Source organism: Odontesthes bonariensis, chromosome 10 (genome assembly GCF_027942865.1).
Source record: "Odontesthes bonariensis isolate fOdoBon6 chromosome 10, fOdoBon6.hap1, whole genome shotgun sequence".
Lineage (NCBI taxonomy): Eukaryota > Metazoa > Chordata > Actinopteri > Atheriniformes > Atherinopsidae > Odontesthes > Odontesthes bonariensis.
In genome coordinates this window covers 4,544,664-4,565,946 of record NC_134515.1, presented here as the reverse complement: position 1 = coordinate 4,565,946, position 21,283 = coordinate 4,544,664, and the positions used below count along the sequence as shown (strand labels likewise).

Below are 21,283 nucleotides of genomic sequence, written 5' to 3'. Positions count from 1 at the left end.
ATCAGCCAATACAAACAGAAACGTGGAAAGAGTTGGCGATTCTCTTGCCACATCGTTAGTGAACAGAGTTTTGTTTCTTTTTCTATCATCACTGTTCACGCTTTGAGATTTAAAATCAAGTTAAAGACAATTCTCCTGCTCACCAACAAGTAACCAAGCAGGCAACATATCCTCCGTTTAATTTACTGTTGTTTTAACCCTCTGATGCAGATTAGCTCATCCTACCCGTAATCATCCCTGTTGCTTTCTTCATACTTTTGTCTTTACGGCCTTTAACGATGTCAAAATGTAGAAAAATAAAAGTCTTTCCTCATATTTTTCTATAAAAGTATAACTAGGGCTGGGCAGCGATTAAAATATTAATCTAATTAATCACATGATTTCCCTGATTAATCACGATTAATCGTATTTGTACGCAAAATCCAATAATGAATCCAAAAGTAGTGTATAGCTTTTAGCATTTAGCTTTATTTTAAATGTGCTGCCATATGAATGAAAGTGCCATAACATTTGTTGAACAAACACACTTTTAACATCAGCATCTTTCTGTAGTTTTTATGTAGAAGCCTCGCTCCACTGTCTGTTTCCTTGAATGACTTGCTGCTATCAGTTGTGTGTTTTGCCTTTAAGTGATATTTTAGACTGGAACTACTACGCTGAGAAGACAATTCAACTTGGCAGTGTTTACAGATGACTTTGGTTCTGTCGACTCCGCCGTCTGGAAGAACTTTAAAATGAAAATGGCCGAGTAAAAGTTCCGTACCCTTCTCTATGTTTGGTGGATCACCGATTACTTTCTTTTCCGGTTCCGCAGCAGACAGCAGCAGACTTTTACAAAATAAAAGCCTGTGAGCAACAGTTTTTTTTAATAATTTTTTTTGGGGGGCTTTTGTGTCTTTAATGGATAGGAAAGTTAAGAGAGACAGGAAGCAGGGGGCAGACAGAGGGGGAACAACATGCAGCAAAGGGCCGTCTGGTGTGGGACTGGAACCGGGGCCAGCTGCAGCGAGGACTATAGCCTCTGTACATGGGGCGCCTGCTCAACCCACTACGCCACAAACCACCGAGCAACAGACTTTTACAATAATAAAATAAATAATAAAAGAGGGGTGCTGCGTGTCGTTCCCCCTCTCTCTGCCCCCTGCTTCCTGTCTCTCTGAACTTTCCTATCCATTAAAGGCACAAAAGCCCCCCCCAAAAAAATAAAAAATAAAAAATTAATAATTTTAAAAACTGTGTTAATGTGCGCTAAAATGTTTATCAGTGTTAAATAATTAGCAAGTTAACGCGATAATAACTCACCCAGCCCTGGTTTAGATTAAAAAATCTGAGGAAAATGGTCCACGGTGACCGTTTTTTTACACATGAACATGGAATAAAATCCATTGAACAGGTTAAACTTTCTGCTTTTTTTTTGTTTTACAGTATAATTATTGACACATTGTCTGCTCGTCTCTTCTCTTGTTATATAAATGTTTGTGCAACATGTGCGTTGCTCCAGGCTCGGAGAAGTAAAGTTGCGTCTGGTTATAATGTGATAGTTTGGCATCAGACGCGCTGACTTTACAGCCAATAAATCATCAGAACGTTGCTGTTGTGTTGGTGACAGATAAGGCCAACATGTTGTGTGCTTACAAAGAGCCCCATGTTTACCCCGAGCCAGCTGAAATCCAACTTTCAGAGGCTCCAAAGTGCACGTTGAACTATTTATTCAGTTAAAATGTGTGAGGAAATCCAGCTAATGATATCAGGGCTGGAGCCGTTGGACTGAGGCTTAAGCGTACACTTCATAAACTGCTGGAAGTCTTATTAATCATCGCTTTTAAACACGGCCCGTCGTTCCAAACACTCGCTCTGCGGCAGCTTCGTTTTTCTCCCGGAGCTGCCAGCCTGCTCGTGTGTTCTCTGCTGCATTCCTGCCTTATAGGCTGAAATAACAGGACCGCAGGAGGCTTCTTTCTCCGGTTCAGAGCCCTCTCCTCTGCAGTTTTAGGTGCTAAAGTCATGGTGTTGTGCATTAAAGGGATAGTTTGCCTCTTTTGACATGAAGCTGTATGACATCCCATATCAGCAACATCATTTATGAACATCTTCTTCCCCCCTGCTGCGTCCTGTGAGCAGAGTTCCAGCCTCGTTTTGGTGTTGATGAAGGTAGTCCGGCTAGTTGGCTGGGGTTTAAAAAATAAAGCGTTTTGCTTCTCAAAACAATATGCGTTCAACAGAGTAATACATTTGCATCACAAAATGGTTCTCCAGGAAAAAGTCAGACCTCACAATCGCTTGGCTCTATTTTCTCTCCCTTCGTATCACTGCCTGCTGTGCAGACCGAGCAGCAAACACCGTAACAGGCTCGGCTGTCGGCAGGCGGCAGCAGGCAGTGATACGAAGGGAGAGAAAATAGTGCCAAGCGATTGTGAGGTCTGACTTTTTCCTGGAGAACGATTTTGTGATGCAAATGTATTACTCTGTTGAACGCATATTGTTTTGAGCAGCAAAACGCTTTATTTTTAAACCTCAGCCAACTACCCGGACTACCTTCATCAACACGATTCCAGCTTTGTTTGATTTCTCTTGTATCACTTTAAGGTTTATGCCTTAAACTTTTCCCCTTATTTCGACATGAAGTCTGCTTATTTTTAATTTCGATTCAGGCGGACATTGTTGTTTACTACACTTTCACGCTATAAGTAAACACGTCTTTGCTTTTTTTTAATATCAGAAATCAATTTTTTGCTATTTAATGGATTTAATGGTGAAACGATGCACCAGTTTTTAAGTTTCAGCACTGATTGGTGTCTTTAGGAACTCTTTCCCTTTTTAGAGCTACACATACAGTCTGGTATGTGGCCGCTGATGCAGAAAATGTGATCATAAAAGGTGTTTTCTAGACCTGCACACATTATTTTAAACAGATTTATAGGGAGGTTTGGAATTAAAATCCAAGCTACAGGTTGTGGGACTGGATTCAAGTGGGGGGGGGGGACAAAACGAGGCGGGAACTCGGCTCACAGGACGCAGCAGGGGGTAAGAAGGTGTTCATAAATGATGTTGCTGATATGGGATGTCATACAGCTTCATGTCAAAAGAGGCGAACTGTCCCTTTAAGGGGGGGAGCCTAAACCAAATATCTACTTTCTTTCTTCACCGGGAACCTTAAAGTGTTGCTTAAGACAGGGCGGACACCTTGCCACAGGAGATTTAAGCCTTCCTTTAAACGTCTTCAGTTTCTTCATCTAATTGCAAACGTTGCGTTCTCTTGCAGGACTCAAACGCCTCCCTGTAAAACCCCACAGGGGCTTCCTGGGCGTCCACCCGCACTCATCACAGCTCCTAATGTTGTTGCTACAGCGGCTGAGCCGTTCAGTTTGTGTGCTCTGTTGTAACATACTGACAAGACATGTTGCTGCGACAGGGCCGGGTGCTGCGGACTGCACCTTTAATCATATTTATATCATATTTAATATTAATTATCAAATCAAATTTATTTGTAGCACATTTCATGTCCAAAACAATTCAAAGTTCTTCACATAAAATAAAAGCATTGCAGCAGGGAGTGGAAGAAGCATTAAAAAAAATACATAAAAGAATATAAAGAGAAACAAATAAAATCATTTAAATGAATTTAAAAACAAGCAACAGTCTAGATAAGTTAAAAGATATCGTGCAGATTACAATTACAGCTTGATCAGGCATTGGCCCCCCTTCCTGTTCGGGTGCAGGTGTCCTAAAACACCTACACCCAAAGTAAAGTGAGAACCATTTAGTAATAGTTGGAGTAAATTGAGTAAATCATTGATTTGGGCAACTTAGTTTCCTTCCAGATGAGTTAACACACTCATTACGTAAGGAGATGCCTGTGGATGCGCACGGCTGTGAGCTACGAGCTGGAGAACAGATCACACCACAGCCTGGGGCCTGACTGAGTCCAGATCTGATAAGGATAGCAGGAAAAATGCTAATATAAATACGGCTCCACAGAAGCGTCCCCTTCAGTCTGATATATCTGCAGTTTTTGTTGATTCCACCTGCTGGAATCACTGTCTCAGAACATTTTGCATCATCCAGAACGCTGCTGCTGGAGTTTTAACCCGGACTAAGAGATCTGAACACATCACAGCAGCTTTAAAATCTTTACTCTGGCTTCCAGTCAGTCACAGAATAGATTTTAAAAGCCTGCTGATGGTTTACAATCTGTGATCTGTTCAGAGAATATAAAGCCAGCTGAGCTCTTAGATCCAAGGACTCAGGTCAGCTGGTCCAGTCCAGAGTCCAGACTAAACATGGAGAAGCAGCATTTAGCTGTTATGCTGCAAACAAGTGGAACAAACTGCCAGTGGAGATTAAACTTTCACCAAATGGAGACATTTTTAAATCCAGGTTAAAAACATTTCTGTTCTCATGTGTCTATGCATGAAATCTGCACGATATCTTTGAACTTATCTGGACTGTTGCTTGTTTTTAATTCATTTAAATGATTTTATTTGTTTATCTTTATATTCTTTTATGTTTTTTTAATTCTTTTGTTTCTCTTTATATTCTTTTATGTATTTTTAATTCTTTTTTTGTTTCTCTTTATATTCTTTTATGTATTTTTAATTATTTTTTGTTTCTCTTTACATTCTTTTATCCATTTTTAATTATCTTTGTTTCTCTTTATATTCTTTTATGTATTTTTAATTATATTTTGCTTCTCTTTATATTCTTTTATGTATTTTTAATTATTTTTGCTTCTCTTTATATTCTTTTATGTATTTTTAAGTATTTTTGCTTCTCTTTATATTCTTTTATGTATTTTTAATTATTTTTGCTTCTCTTTATATTCTTTTATGTATTTTTAAGTATTTTTGCTTCTCTTTATATTCTTTTATGTATTTTTAAGTATTTTTGCTTCTCTTTATATTCTTTTATGTATTTTTAATTATTTTTTGTTTCTCTTTATATTCTTTTATGTATTTTTAAGTATTTTTGCTTCTCTTTATATTCTTTTATGTATTTTTAATTATTTTTGCTTCTCTTTATATTCTTTTATGTATTTTTAAGTATTTTTGTTTCTCTTTATATTCTTTTATGTATTTTTAATGCTTCTTCCACTCCCTGCTGCAATGCTTTTATTTTATGTGAAGCACTTTGAACTGTTTGTACATGAAATGTGCTACAAATAAATTTGATTTGATCATAAAAATCTCAGCTTTCTGACGGTACGTCGCAGTGAAACCACTTTGGATTTTAAACGCGCGTTCACAGCAAAGTTGTGCAGAAAACAGCTGAGAAACAGATTGTTTGTTCCCCGTAGGAATGTGTAAAGATGCCCTTGTGTGGCCCTGCTGTTCTGCTGCTGATCGGCGGTTTCTTCCAGTCGATCACGGCTCAGGAACGGCCTATAAAAAGGACTGTGGAGCTGCCCTTCACCGTGGTCGTGTGTGCAGACCTTTTGGTTGTTAGATATTCGCATGTAAACCTTTGGGTTGAGCTTAACTTCTTCCCTTTATCTCTGAATCGTCGGTTCAGATCGGCCTTGCAGGGGAGCCGGTTTTCTCCCGTTTCTGTTGAATTTAGGGAGTTTAGTTGTCGGTTTGGATCTGCCAGCCTTGGCTCTCCCAGAGGAGATGGAGCCTTTTTCTTTTAATCTACCATGTTTAGTCTCCTCGTGTTACTCCCTTTTAGTCCAGTCTGGGAACAGTGAGGTGCTTTTCCTTTTATATGATGTAAAAACCACTGACAGCAGCCCAATATGAGCACTTTTATCACTCTTTAAATACAGTTTTTAAAAGTGGGGATCGTCCCTTTATCAAACTGCAGGTTTTTAACGGTTCTTTAGGGAGAATTACTGAATGATGATCTGCTCCCACATCTCTGGGAGGACAAATCCGAACTGTAGGCTCACTCCAAAGCCACCGAAGGGGGCGGGGCTCTCACACAGCAGGCACATATAATGATCCATCTATACGTCGGTTCCCTCTTTGCAGCCTTCTGCGTGTTGCATCTGCACATTTACGATGGAAACGCAGGGCCCGTCGGTCCATCCGGGTCCATAACGTCCTGAGAAACCGGCCTCTCCACGGAGAATTTCACCGGCTTCCATGATGTTTGGTTCCGACTGGATAAAAGCCAGTTCGAGCATCATGTTTTGTGTTTTTTTTTTTTTTTTAATCGTCTCTGTAGACAAACGGGCTTCTATCGAACCTCTCTGGGAAACCGGAGACCAGTGGCGTGCACAGACTTTTAGAAGGGCAGGGGCAGAAAGTAAGAAAAAAAAAAAAGGCACAAATAGTGCATCCTCACAACTTTAGACACGTTTTTATATGTTATACAAATGGCAGATTATATAGCCTTAAAGGGATAGTTCGCCTCTTTTGACATGAAGCTGTATGACATCCCATATCAGCAACATCATTTCTGAACATCTTCTTACCCCCTGCTGCGTCCTGTGAGCAGATTTCCAGCCTCGTTTTGGCGTTGATGAAAGTAGTCCGGCTAGTTGGCTGGGGTTTAAAAAATAAAGCATTTTGCTTCTCAAAACAATATGCGTTCAGAAGAGTAATACATTTGCATCACAAAATGGTTCTCCAGGAAAAAGTCAGACCTCACAATCGCTTGGCCCTATTTTCTCTCCCTTCGTATCACTGCCTGCTGTGCAGACCGAGCAGCAAACACCGTAACAGGCGCGGCTGGCAGCAGGCAGTGATACGAAGGGAGAGAAAATAGGGCCAAGCGATTGTGAGGTCTGACTTTTTCCTGGAGAACCATTTTGTGATGCAAATGTATTACTCTGTTGAACGCATATTGTTTTGAGAAGCAAAATGCTTTATTTTTTAAACCCCAGCCAACTAGCCGGACTACCTTCATCAACACCAAAACGAGGCTGGAACTCTGCTCACAGGACGCAGCAGGGGGTAAGAAGATGTTCAGAAATGATGTTGCTGATATGGGATGTCACACAGCTTCATGTCAAAAGAGGCGAACTATCCCTTTAAAGTGAAACCAATCCCTGGGGAGTTTACATTTTAATTTAAATAGAAGCCATTTCCTGTATTCTGGTGCATTTTAACAGCAAATTAGCACCAGTTGATCCAGACTGTCGCTCCATAAAAGCAGAGCTCAGCTTCCACAGCCATCGTCTGAATGTGGTCTGACAGAGACGCAGTCCTGAGGGTGTTCACCTACAGCCTCTTCTCCTGTGAGAACTGTTCCCTGGAGATAAATAAGCCCTCAGACTGGTTTTCTCTCCTTTTCTATGCGCTCACCGTTGAAGCACCTGATGCGTCGCCTCCACCACAGGACGTGCATCATGACCCACTTCCAACACGTCTGCAGCGCGTGTGCAAACAAAGACTTCGACTTTAACGCCGCGACTAAAGTGGGACCGTCTCCAGCTTCAGATCAATCATCAACATAAACGAAACGCTTTGAATTTGTGTTAAAAATCTCCGTTTAGGTGTGGAGGCCGTCTGCTACGCTTTATTTGGGCATTTCTGTCTTCTCTTCTCTCTCTTCTCAGCTGCTGCGTGGACACTTGGTTCAGCCATCTCTTACCTTTTAAAGGGTTTGAAAAGGTATTTAAATGTGCTCATAAAGTCATGCGTTGCCAAGGATTCAGTGACTTACGGCTGGCTGAGTTTCAGGTTTACCATGATAAAGATATTTAGATTTCTGTATAAAAACAAGTACATTTATTTAAGCAAAAGTGACACGGTGACATAACCTAATAAATACCTTTCTGACTGTATTTTCTCTTCCAGCCGAGAGTTTAAATAAATCCTGACATGAAGCACGAACAGAGCAGCTGAATTCCTGAAGACTTCTCCACATTTTTCTCTCATATATGAACAAGATCACCGGTTCTGTTTGTGTCTGCTTAGCGACTGAAACTCTGGACGACAACACAGCTTCTTACCTTTTGTTTACAAAACATATCTGTGTGAAAGTCCTGATCCAGCCCTCATTTTTTATATTTTCCCTCCAAGCAGCCAGACTTTCTGTAACCCTTTAAAGTGTCCGGATAAACAGTTCTGCAGCTCTCTGAAGGTTTTTCAGAGTTTTTCTTTGGACATTTTCTGCTTTTTCCCCTCATTTTCAGTCCAGTTTTTCTCCGTTAAGCCACTTAACTCTGAGCTATGAACCATTCAGGCAGGAAAAAGGCTCCTAACTCAAGGGATGAACCAGTGTTGTGTCCAACTTAGCAAAGAAGCCGTTTTAAACTGGATCTTTAGGCACTTTGTTCCCAGCAGCCTGTCACAGAGACACATCATTTGTTCCCATTTCTTTAGCTGCATCTGTGAAAAACAGCTTCATAGTTTTTTGTACATTTACGTTAAAACTGCTTTCAGTTACCAAAAGAGTCAAATTAATGTAAGAAATTCAGTTAAAAGAAATCCTAATGCCAAAGAAATGAACGCTATCACGTCTAAAAGTAGAAAAGTAGGAAAAAAAAACAGACAATAATAAGAATTATATGTTATTCAACATCAAGAAAAAGTACATAAGATTAATTTTAAAGCTTAAAAAAGGAATATAAGATATAATCTACTGACTAATTATGGAACAATTCATATAAATGAAATGATTAAACTGTTTTATGCCACCAGAAATGAATAATCTAGAAGCTCTTTGTGGGTTTTAGACTGGAATTAAGATTTGTTCCCATTTCTTTAGCTGCATGTGTGAAAAACAGCAAAGATAACACAGTGTGACAGACAGAAAACAGGATTTCTGCAGCAACAAGGTGATTCCCAAAGAGCTGTTAGCTGAAAACTTGGCATATCTCAGCATGGTGTGCAGTGTGTCCTTAAAACATTTGAGGAAACTGGACAAGTGGAGGACAGAAGAAGAAGTGTCAGGCCTAAAAAACTATCTCCAGCAGATGAACAGGATCTGAAAGTGATGTCCTTAAGAAAGAGGAAAACATCCAGCAAAGGCCTGACACAGGAGCTGAGAGATGCAATCAATCCCAGATTGATTGGGTGATACCATTTAGAGGGGGGAAGACTATGGAGTCCTCATTTTAATTTTTGCATTAGTTCTCTTTGCTTTTGTGATTTGCTTATTTTGTTAACTTTGTTTAGTTATTAGTCATTTAAGTTGATTCTTACGCTAACTGTGTTTAGTTACTTTTGTTAGTTAAATTTGTGTTTAAGTCCCCTTTGTTTGTTGTGTGGCAGGTCAGTTTTGTTTGTTTTTGAACCGTTAGCTTAAGGTTGTGTTAAAATCTTGATTTTTGGCTTTGGGTTTAGTTTCCTCATTTGACCTCTTTTAAAGGCCCTGCAACTATTGTTTAAAGTTTGTTATTTTTTGGGAATAACTACTGAAGCCCAGAAGTTTATACGTGGTACGTATAAACTTTTTTCTGATGGTTTTCTCTAGATAACGAGTTAATTTACCGATGCTTTTCGAGGCCACTTTTTCTCCCCAGTCCGCCCCTGTTTATATGTGTTTTATGTGTTTGTCTTGTAGAGATAACTTTCATATCAGCCCGCGTCCTTTAAGGAGACGGCCGGCTGGACTGCAGCTCAGCAGACGTTTACACCTCAGTGACCGGCTGAGGGCACCAGGCCGTCTCCATGGTTACCGAATGATGTACGAGAGGTGCCGTTATCATTTTCTCAAGATAACGAGATAAATAACTCGAAAACTAAATGCTCGTCACACCAGCGGGATTTGCTTTGTGCATGTTACACAAACGCTCCACATTCCATGTTTGATTCATAGGCTACTTTATTCAGTTTCCAATGAAAGGGGGTAAAAATACATATAAATCAGGGCTGTGACTCGATTAAAATTTTTAATCGAGTTAACTACAGGCTTTGAAATTAATTAATCGAAATCAATCGCATTTTAATCGCATATACTTTTTCCTTCAGAATATTAACATTTTCAGCAATATTTCAACAAACACAGAACATATCCCTATTTGAAATCTGAATGTAGCATGCATGAAAACACAGTATATAGAATCTTGGATGTTAAGCTGCGTTGGGCCCCCGTTAGCTTCCACGCTAGCTGCTACATGTTTAGCGTTGAGGTGATATTTGAGGCTTGATACGCTGCGGTGATACGCGAATTCCTTGTTGCATAATCTGCACACAACCGCGCTCTTGTCGACGCTTCCATCCGTCTGTATTTAAAAAAAATTATAGTGTGCGATTAAAATGCGTTTTTTTTTTTTTAACGCGCTAATATGTGTGTAGTTAATTAATCGAAATTAATGCGCTAAAGTCCCAGCCCTACTATAAACACATATAAACACATATAAACAGGGGCGGACTGGGGAGAAAAACCATCGGTAAATTAACTCGTTATCTCGAGAAAACCATCAAAAAAAAGTTTATATGTACCACGGCTGCTCTGGGCTTCCGTAAAGAAACCCATTTTTCTTGAAAATTATTTGTGTGTCCTCATGTTTGACCGGCTCGGTCCCTCACTAAAGGACAGAAAGCTTCAGTCTGAGAGGGTTCAGGCTGTGATGGAGGATAAAGGAGCTCAGAGCAGATATTCACTTTAAAGCTGCTCAGAACTGAACTAACTCTGTTTTTTACCTTTAATTCTGTGTTTATATTCATGTTTCAGTAAATCTCTGCACACAAGTCCTGGTTTCATAGGGACTCAGCACAGCACCTGTGCCTTCCTACCCCACCTCCATCCATCTTATGCCCCCCTGTGAAGATGGGCCTCACATTCAAAAACCTCCACTTTGATGCCCTGAATAGTTTTACGGCTCAGGCTTCCTGTGCTGTGACAGAAGAGAGGAAATGAAGAAGAAAAAGACACTTTTCGCACCAACTGAGGGCTCAGCAGCACATAAGTTTCCTCCAGAACCACTCGTCAGTACTCACTGTCTCTCCTGCCTTTGCGGAAGGACGACCACATGGCGCTGAGCCTCTTCAGGCCCCCTTGTCGTCCATCGATGTCGTCTGTCGGAGCGTCACCTGCCGGAGACAAAGCCAGCAGCCTCTCAGCACCCAGACCACAAAGCAGAGCCAGCCTCCCCACACTTCCTCCCACAGCTGAACAGAAGAAGCCTGCACTCTGCAGAAAGAGTCTGCAGGTTACTGGATGCTTACGCTTCTGCTCGGGTTGGAGTCACGTATCACAAAACCACGTTCAGATTTCTGCAGCGTAAAGCTGGCTAGATTTACGCCCTGGGCGAACCACCCCCCCCAAAAAAAATAGACTTCCCCGGCCACCAACACAACAACATATGATCTCGGCCTTTTTAAATCGAAGCTTAAGACCCGCCTTTTTAGACTGGCATTCAAACTCTGATTAGGGCCACTATGCTCATTCTATCCGCTCTTTTTTAATTATCTTAATTTTATACAATTCATTTTAATGCCCTGCAGCACTTTTAGCACTTTTACCATTTCTGAATCGTGTTTCATGTTTTGTTTTATGTATTGTTGTTTTTTATCCTGTTGAAAAGCACTTTGAGTACCAGTTGGCTATTGTAAAGGGCTATATAAATAAAGTTTGATTGATATTATATTATTTGTATTAAATATGATCTTAAATACAAAAAGGTACAAAAAGATGCCACATGTAGCTTACAAAATGCCATGTCAATGTATATTAGAAGTTATTCAAGTTATTTAAGTTAGCATATAGCTCATAACAATAAAAATAATCCACAGTCAGGGCTTCTTGTTGTGTTGTTGCAAACACAAACCAGAGCAGGTTGCCTTTGGGTGAAATTAGCTGCATGACATGATGCCTCAATTCTAATTCTAGTTCAGCAAAACTAAAGATCCAATACAGTCGTAGCTAATAGCAACATGTTAGCAAGAGGCTAACAGATAGCCTATAGTCTACGTTAGTGATGGGTCCTGCGCACAAGCATCGCCTCTGAGAGCCGACTCCATTCTTTTTTCCATTCGCTGCTTAGGTTTCACTTTCAGTGCTCAGTCCCAGCTCTGGTTACACAGAGCTTTGCTTTGATTGGCCAGCATGGCGACCAGCATGCGGTATTCACGTGAGAATTAAGGAGTTTGGTTCTGTTCTGTGGATTTGTTTGAAGTTTCTTGTTAATTTGTTCAATAAAAAAGTTTAATTGAAATAAATGTAAAAGTGGTTTTGTCACAGAATAAATGCAAAGAACTACGCAATTATAAGGTCTCTCAGAAAAACACTGAAAGCAAAAAGGGTTTTCAACACATAAACCATGATTTTGTTTTTTTTTGCAAAGTTACGGTAAAATAAAGGCTACAAAAGATCCTAAATAAAGAGCCGTTCGGGAGTCAAAAGAGCCGAACTTCCCATCACTAGCCTACGTCACTGATAGAAATCTGCATCCCTTTATCTTCTGCCCGTTTCTCCTCTTCTTCTCTTCTTCTCTTTCTAAACTGGGCACCTGATGGCTTCTTTGGTCTTTCACCATGATGATGATCCATGATGACTCCACATTATTACCTTTGCTTTTCCCATTAACGCCGTCCGTTCACCCGCCAATCAACCGGAGTCACGTGACGTAAACACATTCATGTGGATAACTGCTCAGATTTTTATTATTTACATTTTTCACATAACCCAGTTAATGACATGAAGGTTTATGGATCTGTGTTACTTTTAGGAATGAAATCCAGTTTATTTGGATTGGCAGCAGTTTGTGTTGTGTGGCCTGGGATCAGTAACCGCCCTTTCATAGAGGTCGCCCTGGGCGACGCCCACATCGCCCATAGCAAGAACCGGCTCTGAGTCCGACGACACATTCCTTTAAGGTCGATCGGATATTTAAACTTAAAACAGGGACGTGCACTTACCGCGCTTCCCAGGGACTTCAGAGATGAGGCCGTCTTTGGGCTGCTCACCTGGACAACACAAACACAAGCGCTGAGTCACTTAGAGTCAACTTTCATTAAAGGGATAGTCCGCCTCTTTTTTTTCTTCTTTTTTTTTCCAAATCTCTTTATTGAGATTTTGCAGACAGTGCAGATAGAAAAAAGATCTCAGTTTCCCATTGTGTCGAAGTGTCTGCTATAAAGTGAAGTACAAAGTAAAAAAAGAAAGAAAGGAAAAAGGACAAAAAGAGAACCCCAACATAACTATCCCCCCGACAACCCATGTCAGACGTAGTCACAGCAAACAACTTAGTTATTATACAGGATATGGCAACATAAGGAAAAATGAAAAATGAAAAAAAAGAAAAGAAATAATACTAATAATTATAAAAAAATAAAAATAATAATGACAAGAGATAATAAATGACAAGAGAAGAAAATAAAAACATAAAGTGTGTTAAGGGGGGGGATTCTCTCTTTTCAACTGTTAAGAAGCGTCCTCGGCATCATCAGGAGTAACATCAAAACTATGACTAATATAAGCCTGATTGTTTCACCTGATTTTCTGTCTCACTTTAACAGAATAATGGCTTTCTTTTTCACTGTGGTGGGTGTAGTGATCCAAGTCAGAATGAGGCAAAAAGTCAGAGTAAGAGGCAGAAATATATTCCTAAAATCAGAAACATCTTGCTCAAAGTGATGCAGAAAACCCGTCCACATGTTTGGGCCACTGCACGGTCTCTTAATTCCCACCCTGGCTTGGGATTTTTGCCTCTTAATGATGTGATTCTGCTGTTTTTCTACCAGCTGAAGACACTTTGTCATCCAAACTGATGCCGACGTCTTCGATTGTTGGTCAGAACGTTTTATTTTTGTGGCCCCAGCCAACTAGCCGGACTACCTTCATCAACACCAAAACGAGGCTGGAACTCTGCTCACAGGACGCAGCAGGGGGTAAGAAGATGTTCAGAAATGATGTTGCTGATATGGGATGTCATACAGCTTCATGTCAAAAGAGGCGAACTATCCCTTTAAGACTGAGGTAATATAATTAAAGTCTGAGAATGTTAGAACTGTAGAAGTCCTGCACAAACAGAGCCCTGACCAGGTGTGGATAGGTGATGAGGTCTGAGGGAGAATCGGCCCGACAGACGTCCATTTAAAAAGCATCAACTTCTCTCGATAAACATCCCGCCAGCACAAGTCATCATAGCGTCTTTTACAAGTTTCACTCCTTTTATTCACCGTGCTGGTGGTCATTTCGAAGATAGGTCCAAAATTAAATGGATGTTAAGCTTTGAAGATGGGTATTTTTGTCCAGTCACATGCTTGATGACGTAAATAAAAAGGTTTTTCAACAATCTGACGAGACGTGTGGATCAAGCAAAACGCTTTATTTTTTAAACCCCAGCCAACTAGCCGGACTACCTTCATCAACAACAAAACGAGGCTGGAACTCTGCTCACAGGACGCAGCAGGGGGTAAGAAGATGTTCATAAATGATGTTGCTGATATGGGATGTTACACAGCTTCATGCCAAAAGAGGCGAACTATCCCTTTAACTCGTTCCAGACAAAGTTTACATTTAAACCAAACTACGGATGCAGAACACTAAACTACCGTCCACACGATTCACGTGTTTTTATCCGCTTTATTCTAAAGGTTTGCAGTGCGTTAGATAGTATGCATGTGAGCTTTGAGCGACTGATTGGGAGGAACCTTTGTTATAAAACCCAAATTAGAAATATATGATTTCATTATATTTCATCATTATAGAAACACAACAGACAGTGATCTTAAATTAGATCGCCAGGTTGGAGCAGTGGTCCAAGTCCTGTTTCTATCATCTCAGTTAGCTGGCAAAGATTAAGCAAATTCTTTTAAGACATGACTTTGAAACAGTAATTCATGCCTTGGCTGGAATACTGTAACGCTCTTTACTTTGGAGTCAGCCAGTTTACGCTGGCGAGTACGCCAAGTTCGCCGCTTGGCCAAGCCCCCGAAACATGCTCAAAAACTTAAGATTTTTGATAACTTTTGCTCCCCCATCCCTTAACTGCATACCGACCAAAGAACAAGTCCGTAGCTCAAAATCCCTGGGAGGAGTTCGTTCAAATACGAGGTGTGTAAATCTGAAAAATGCCCAAAAATTTGCCCTTTGACCCAAAATGGCCGCCTCCTTGAACATTTTAGAGCATACCTCCAAGAGACTTTTGTTCTTGCCTCAGGCGCCTGAACGCTGCTGCTCGGCTTCTAACCGGAGTCGGGAAGAGGGAGCACATCAGCCCTGTCCTGGCTTCTCTCCACCGGCTGCCCGTGCATTTTAGGGTTCATTTAAGATTCTTTTATTTGTTTTTGCCCCATCTTCACCCATATTCTCCCACTCGCTGCCTCAGGTCAGCTGATCAGCTGCTCCTGGAGGTACCGAGGTCTAAACCAAAGCTCAGAGGAGACGGAGCTTTTAGTGTTTAGCTCCCAAACTATGGAACGATCTGCCGTTACATATCAGAAGTGTTTCCCTTTATTGTCCACTTTTAAAACTCATCTTAAGACACTTTTTTATTCCCCGGCTTTTAACCCAGCATGGGACTCTGTTTCTGTTATTGTTTTATCCCATAAGAACCCATTTCTACTTAAATGAAAATGAAGGGGGTCATAACACAGACTAAATAGACCACATAGAACACATTTCTGAATTTTTTGTCAAAATATCACCCCCCACTGTCAGAGATCTGTAATATATGTGTCACATTGGGCGTTAAGAACCTGGATAATTTCTCCAACAAGGAAAATTATGGGGGACATAAAAGAGACTAAACAGACTATATTGAACACATTTCTGACATTTTTCTCAAATATAACACTCCCTTGTGTCAAATATGTGTCAATGGGTGTTAGATGGTTTGAATCTTTCCTTTTAGCAACCAAAAACAAGCGATTTAAATTTAGCTAGCTCTGCCCGTAGCGGTAACCTGGCACACAGACATCTTGGAAATGTTATTATGGGAAGAATAAATCACATGACCCTGTCACATGACCCACCAGGATGTTAAGTATGGGTAACTCTGGCAATTCATGAGTTGAAATCAAGGATAAAGTTTTTCATGGAATTTTTCAGAACATTTAAAGGGCGTGTGACACCTGTGCCACGGTGGGTTCTTATGGGTTAATATTGCTATTGTTTATTATTGTTTTTACATTGTTCTTATGTTTTATGCCTTGTACTTCGTGTTGTTATTAATGTACAGCACTTTGTTTCAGCTACGGCTGTTTTAAAGGGCTTTATAAATAAAGTTGAGTTGAGAATCAGAAGTGCCCCTTTATTGTCCCCTTTTAAAACTAATCTTAAGACACATTTTTATTCTTTTGGCTTTGAACACATGTTGAGACTTTTGCTCTAACTTTCTGTTATTGTGTTTTATTGTTTCTGTTGTCTTTTCCATACTTTGCATGTTTATTGATTTTCGTCTGTACAGCACTTTATCGCAGCTGCTGTTGTTTTAAAGTGCTTCATAAATAAAGAAGTAGTAGTAATGTGGCAGACTGGCTCAGGCTTGTCTTGAGGATCTTTTTTTGAACATGGATAGAAGCCTGTTTTCATATAATCTGGCTCCAGGCAGTAATTCTGCGCACCGGAGCAACTGCCAGGTACATAAAACAATAAGAGAAAGTGATCGTTTTTTCTCCTCCGGGGCGAAAAAAAACATGAAGGCGGTGCTGATGTACGGTGTAGTAAAAGATGGCTTCCCCACAGCCGCCTGGGTATGAGGACGAGTGTCCCATCATTACAGTTTTGGGCTTTATTATAGTTACCATCATTAACAGCTCCCTGTTGCCCGGCAACAAAGCTGCAAGAAAACAGCTCTTTACCATCAATCATCTGTGTATACAGCAGCATTAACAGTGTGCTGAATCATCTGTTTACATCAGACTCCCAGGAAAGAATTTTCATACATACAGCAAGTCACGGACATTTCTTCCAGAGCCGGTTTCTGCAGATTCTCACGGACGAGCGTCGGCACGCAAAGATGCCTTAAAGGCAGTGAGATATACGCGGTTACCTTTCAGGACCAGCTTCACCTGTGCTGGGTAAACAGCTTAAATAGAACAGCCACACCAGGATAACAGCTGTCAGACCTCAGAGGGACGTGGTTACTTTACACTTTCAGTGTTTCTATTTGTTGTGTCGAGTCACGCGAGGTAAATTATTTCTGTCTTCTCACAGTTTCTCTTCTAAAACTAGTTTTCTAACTACAGAAACATGTTTAAAAAAGGGTTGTTAAGGCCCAAATACAGCTGCTACAACACAGCGATTGACTTAACTTTGCTGTCGCCATTAGTAAAACGTTTTACCAGTTCAGAACTCCCACTTCCTTCCAGGAGACAAACCTGCAAGGCCTGTAGTACCATTATAAGAAGGAGGTAGCTGCTTCATTAGGTGGCGTTCAAGAAGCAGTTGGCAACCAAAGAGTTGCACATTACGCAGTGTGGAACCTTAACCTCCGCTTTAAACCTCGGTAAGTGGGGCTTTAGCATCGTCGTAGGGACTCAAAGTAACGCTGCAATCACTTCACACGTCCACACAAAATACAGGATGAAAAAGCCATCAAGGACGAGGAAGCTTTCTTTGGTCAAAAAATGGCTTCGAAACCCATGACTCTGCAGCCGTCACAGGTATTTATCGGCTCCACCTCCAATCAGCATTGATGGGAACACAACACCAGGGTGCTCACCTTAACTTTGCAATAAAAACGCAAGGACGAGGGAGCTTTCTTTGGTCAAAAAATGACTTCGAGAGCCATGACTCTGCAGCCGTCACGGGTATTTATCGCCTCCACCTCCAATCAGCATTGATGGGAACACAATACCACAGGGCTCCAGAGTGCGACCAATTTGGTCGCACATGCGACCTATTTTCTCAATGGTGCGCCTAAAAAAATCTCAGGTTGCAACCACCCGTTCGAGGGAAAAAAAAAAAAAAAAGTCTACGCGACTCTGAAAGTCTCCCTGTGCTTCAACAGTAGACACACATTAAACCCATATCATGGTCTAAACCAATCAGAGATAGTGAAGGGCGGGACCCCCTTCTGATTGGCCCGTGTACGTGTGTGTACGTTTCAACACGTGCTTACTCAGACAGAGAGGTGATGAACCTCGGCCCGTCAGATAAACAGTGGATGTAGTCGCGGGCGATAACATGAAAAAGAACGATTGACAACTTTTTGGTTAAGTTAAGGCCTGATTCGTCCGAAAATAACCACAACCAATGCTCTGACACGGAGCCATCAACCTCCCACGTTGTGTCATGCCCTGGTCCGGAGCTAGCAACAGATAATGAGCTAGCATCCGGAGCTAGCAACAGATAATGAGCTAGCATCCGGAGCTAGCAACAGATAATGAGCTAGCATCCGGAGCTAGCAACAGATAATGAGCTAGCATCTGGAGCTAGCAACAGATAATGAGCTAGCATCCGGAGCTAGCAACAGATAATGAGCTAGCATCCGGAGCTAGCAACAGATAATGAGCTAGCATCTGGAGCTCGCAACAGATAATGAGCTAGCATCCGGAGCTAGCAACAGATAATGAGCCACATACGATCGACTCCGAGCCAGAACCATCTGAAATTAAAGGGGGTAAAACGGGGTTACGATCTAAAACGCAGAGCACTAAGGTAGATGAACAAGATCACACTTGGAGAAATTTCACAAAGATGGGAAGTGCCAACATCGAACGTTTCATATTCAGTCTGTGACAGACAGAATATGAAACGCTTGGTGTTGGCTCTTCAACGCAAGCGAACACATAGCCTACTACTACAACTAGCATACAGTACCTAGCTAAGTGCCGTAAACACAAACGACTCTTCTCGCGCATCACGACACTTCAGAAGCGGGTCGCTCCTGCCGAAGTTACATATGGGATTTTCAGCATACAGACCCCTGTTGGGAGCGAGACAGGCTTCATTCGCTTACCATTGACTTGTTTAACCTTTGTTAAACTCCTGAAGGCTATAATTTTAGGTGAAAATGCTACCTAGTGCCCCTTTTATTTTCTCTTTTTGAACTTTGTGTTATTTGATGTTATCGATTTTGATTCATTACAAAATATGATGTTACTTGGTGTTACTTCAATTGAGGTGAAATGTAATTTATCAATATTTTTGTTGGGGCGACGGGGGCAGGTGGGGCTTGGAAATCCCCACTTGTTCAAAGTGGGGAATGACCAAAAAAGTTTGAGAACCACTGCCGTACAGGAACTGAAGCTCTAATCTCACGTCAGTCACATTAAAGCAAAATGTCTTCCCCACAAACTGCCTTGTTGCTAGTTTGTGGTCGTCCCTGCAGAGTTTAGCTTGTTGTCAGGCACTCAGATATCTGGTCAGAAAGCTGAGTGAGCATGAGTAGAAGTGAGGGTGACCTGGAGAAGTTACAGCTGCAGCATGGAAAAAAAAAAAAAAAAGAGGAATCCCACTGGATGTTGTCCAGGTTTCACTTTCTGCCTGGCTAATCTCCCTGTTCCTTGACAACAGCCTTTAACTGAGTCTATACAACACCGTTCCTGGCAGGACAAGGTGTTTGTGCTGTGTCAACAGCTAAAGAAATGCTTCCCCACCCTGTTGCACAACTTCACACTCCACCAACGGCAGGAAAAAGTAGAAAACACACAACAAAAACACTCAGATTTTTAGGTGACATTTCTGTCTTTAACACCACAGCAGAAACTCTGTGGAGCTGCCGACTCGTGCTTCTGCTTTCAGCTTTGGATGCATGTGGGTGTGAATAACAGTCCTGAGCAGCAGCTTCGGGCCCCGAGGCTTCTGAACAAGTTACAACAACATGCTGCCAGTTCTCTGATCAGAGCAAGAAGTCGGTTCTGCTTCATGAAAGCCGCTTGAATCCAGTCCCACAATCTGTAGCTGGGATTTTTAAATCCCAAACCTCCCTATAAATCTGTTTAAATAATGTAAAAAAAACACCTTTTATGATCACATTTTCTGCATCAGCAGCCACATACCAGACTTTATGTGAAGCTCTAAAAGGAAAAGAGTTCCTAAAAACACCAATCAGTACTAAAACTTAAAAACTGGAGCATCGTTTCACGTTTAAATCTTATTAAATAGCAAAAAAAAAATAATTGATTTCTGCATTCCTCCCTTTTAGGCTGAAATAACAGGACCACAGGAGGCTTCTTTCTCCGGTTCAAAGCCCTCTCTTTCCCCTTTTGCTCCTCTCCTCTGCAGTTTTAGGTGCTAAAGTCATGGTGTTGTGCATTAAAGGGATAGTTCGCCTCTTTTGACATGAAGCTGTGTGACATCCCATATCAGCAACATCATTTCTGAACATCTTCTTACCCCCTGCTGCGCCCTGTGAGCAGAGTTCCAGCCTTGTTTTGACACCCCCCCACCCCGCTTGAATCTAGTCCACAACCTGTAGCTTGGATTTTAATTCCAAACCTCCCTATAAATCTGTTTAAAATAACGTATGCAGGTCTAAAAAACACCTTTTATGATCACATTTTCTGCATCAGCAGCCACATACCAGACTGTATGTGTAGCTCTAAAAAGGAAAAGAGTTCCTAAAGACACCAATCAGTGCTGAAACTTAAAAACTGGAGCATCGTTTCACCATTAAATCCATTAAAAAGCAAAAAAAAAAATCATTGATTTCTGACATTAAAAAAAAGAAGCAAAGACGTGTTTAGTTACAGCGTGAAAGTGTAGTAAACAACAATGTCCGCTGAATCGAAATCAAAAATAAGCAAACTTCATATAGAAATAAGGGGAAAGTTTAATGCGTAAACCTCGCAGTGATACAAGAGAAATAAATCAAAATAGACTAAATCTGGTTGTCTGTAAAGTAACAAATCAGTAATGTCCGAATGTAGGAGGGGGAACCTGTATGGAAGTTTTTCTGTGGCATCAGAGTTTGAATACAAATTTCTAATATTTTTACAGCATCAAAATCAGACTTTGAATTTGAAAAACCAACAGTGTAAAAAAAAATTTCTGTGGAAAAAGAACCAGACTCAACATCCGGGTAAACAGGGAGAAGCAATCGATCCCTGTCTCAATTCATCAGATCAGCTCAATAGATATTGAGTAATATCTATTACTCAATTTTATTAACACAAATGGCAAATAAAGTAAACTCACTCACCGAAGCACCATCACCCGCGTTGGTGGACATGGCTGATCTGTCCAATGATTGGCTCCCGTTGGATGAAATGAGACAGGGATCGATTGCTTCTCCCTGTTTACCCGGATGTTGAGTCTGGTTCTTTTTCCACTGAATTTTTTTTAAGTTGAATTTTTTTCTACTGAATTTTTTGGAGTTTAATTTTTTTCCACTGAATTTTTTGGAAGTTTAATTTTTTCCACTGAATTTTTTTCAGTTGAATTGGTTTCCACTGAAATTTTTGAAAATTTAATTTTTTTTCACTGATTTTTTTGAAAGTTTAATTTTTTTTCACTTATTTTTTTGAAAGTTGAATTTTTTTCTACTGAATTTTTTGGAGTT

The 21,283-nt window shown here is 40.8% G+C and overlaps 1 protein-coding gene across 3 annotated transcripts in view; it reads right to left on the bottom strand.

Annotated features, from left to right (window-relative positions):
- Positions 1-21,283, bottom strand: part of dennd2da (DENN/MADD domain containing 2Da) — a 67,675-nt gene that overhangs the window by 21,695 nt on the left and 24,697 nt on the right. For all 3 annotated transcript variants that reach the window (XM_075475999.1, XM_075476000.1, XM_075476001.1), the window contains 2 exons: positions 12,750-12,797; positions 10,830-10,922 (listed from right to left, as the gene is read on the bottom strand). In XM_075475999.1, the coding sequence (XP_075332114.1) occupies positions 10,830-10,922; positions 12,750-12,797 (141 nt within the window). The remainder of the gene's footprint in view (positions 1-10,829; positions 10,923-12,749; positions 12,798-21,283) is intronic.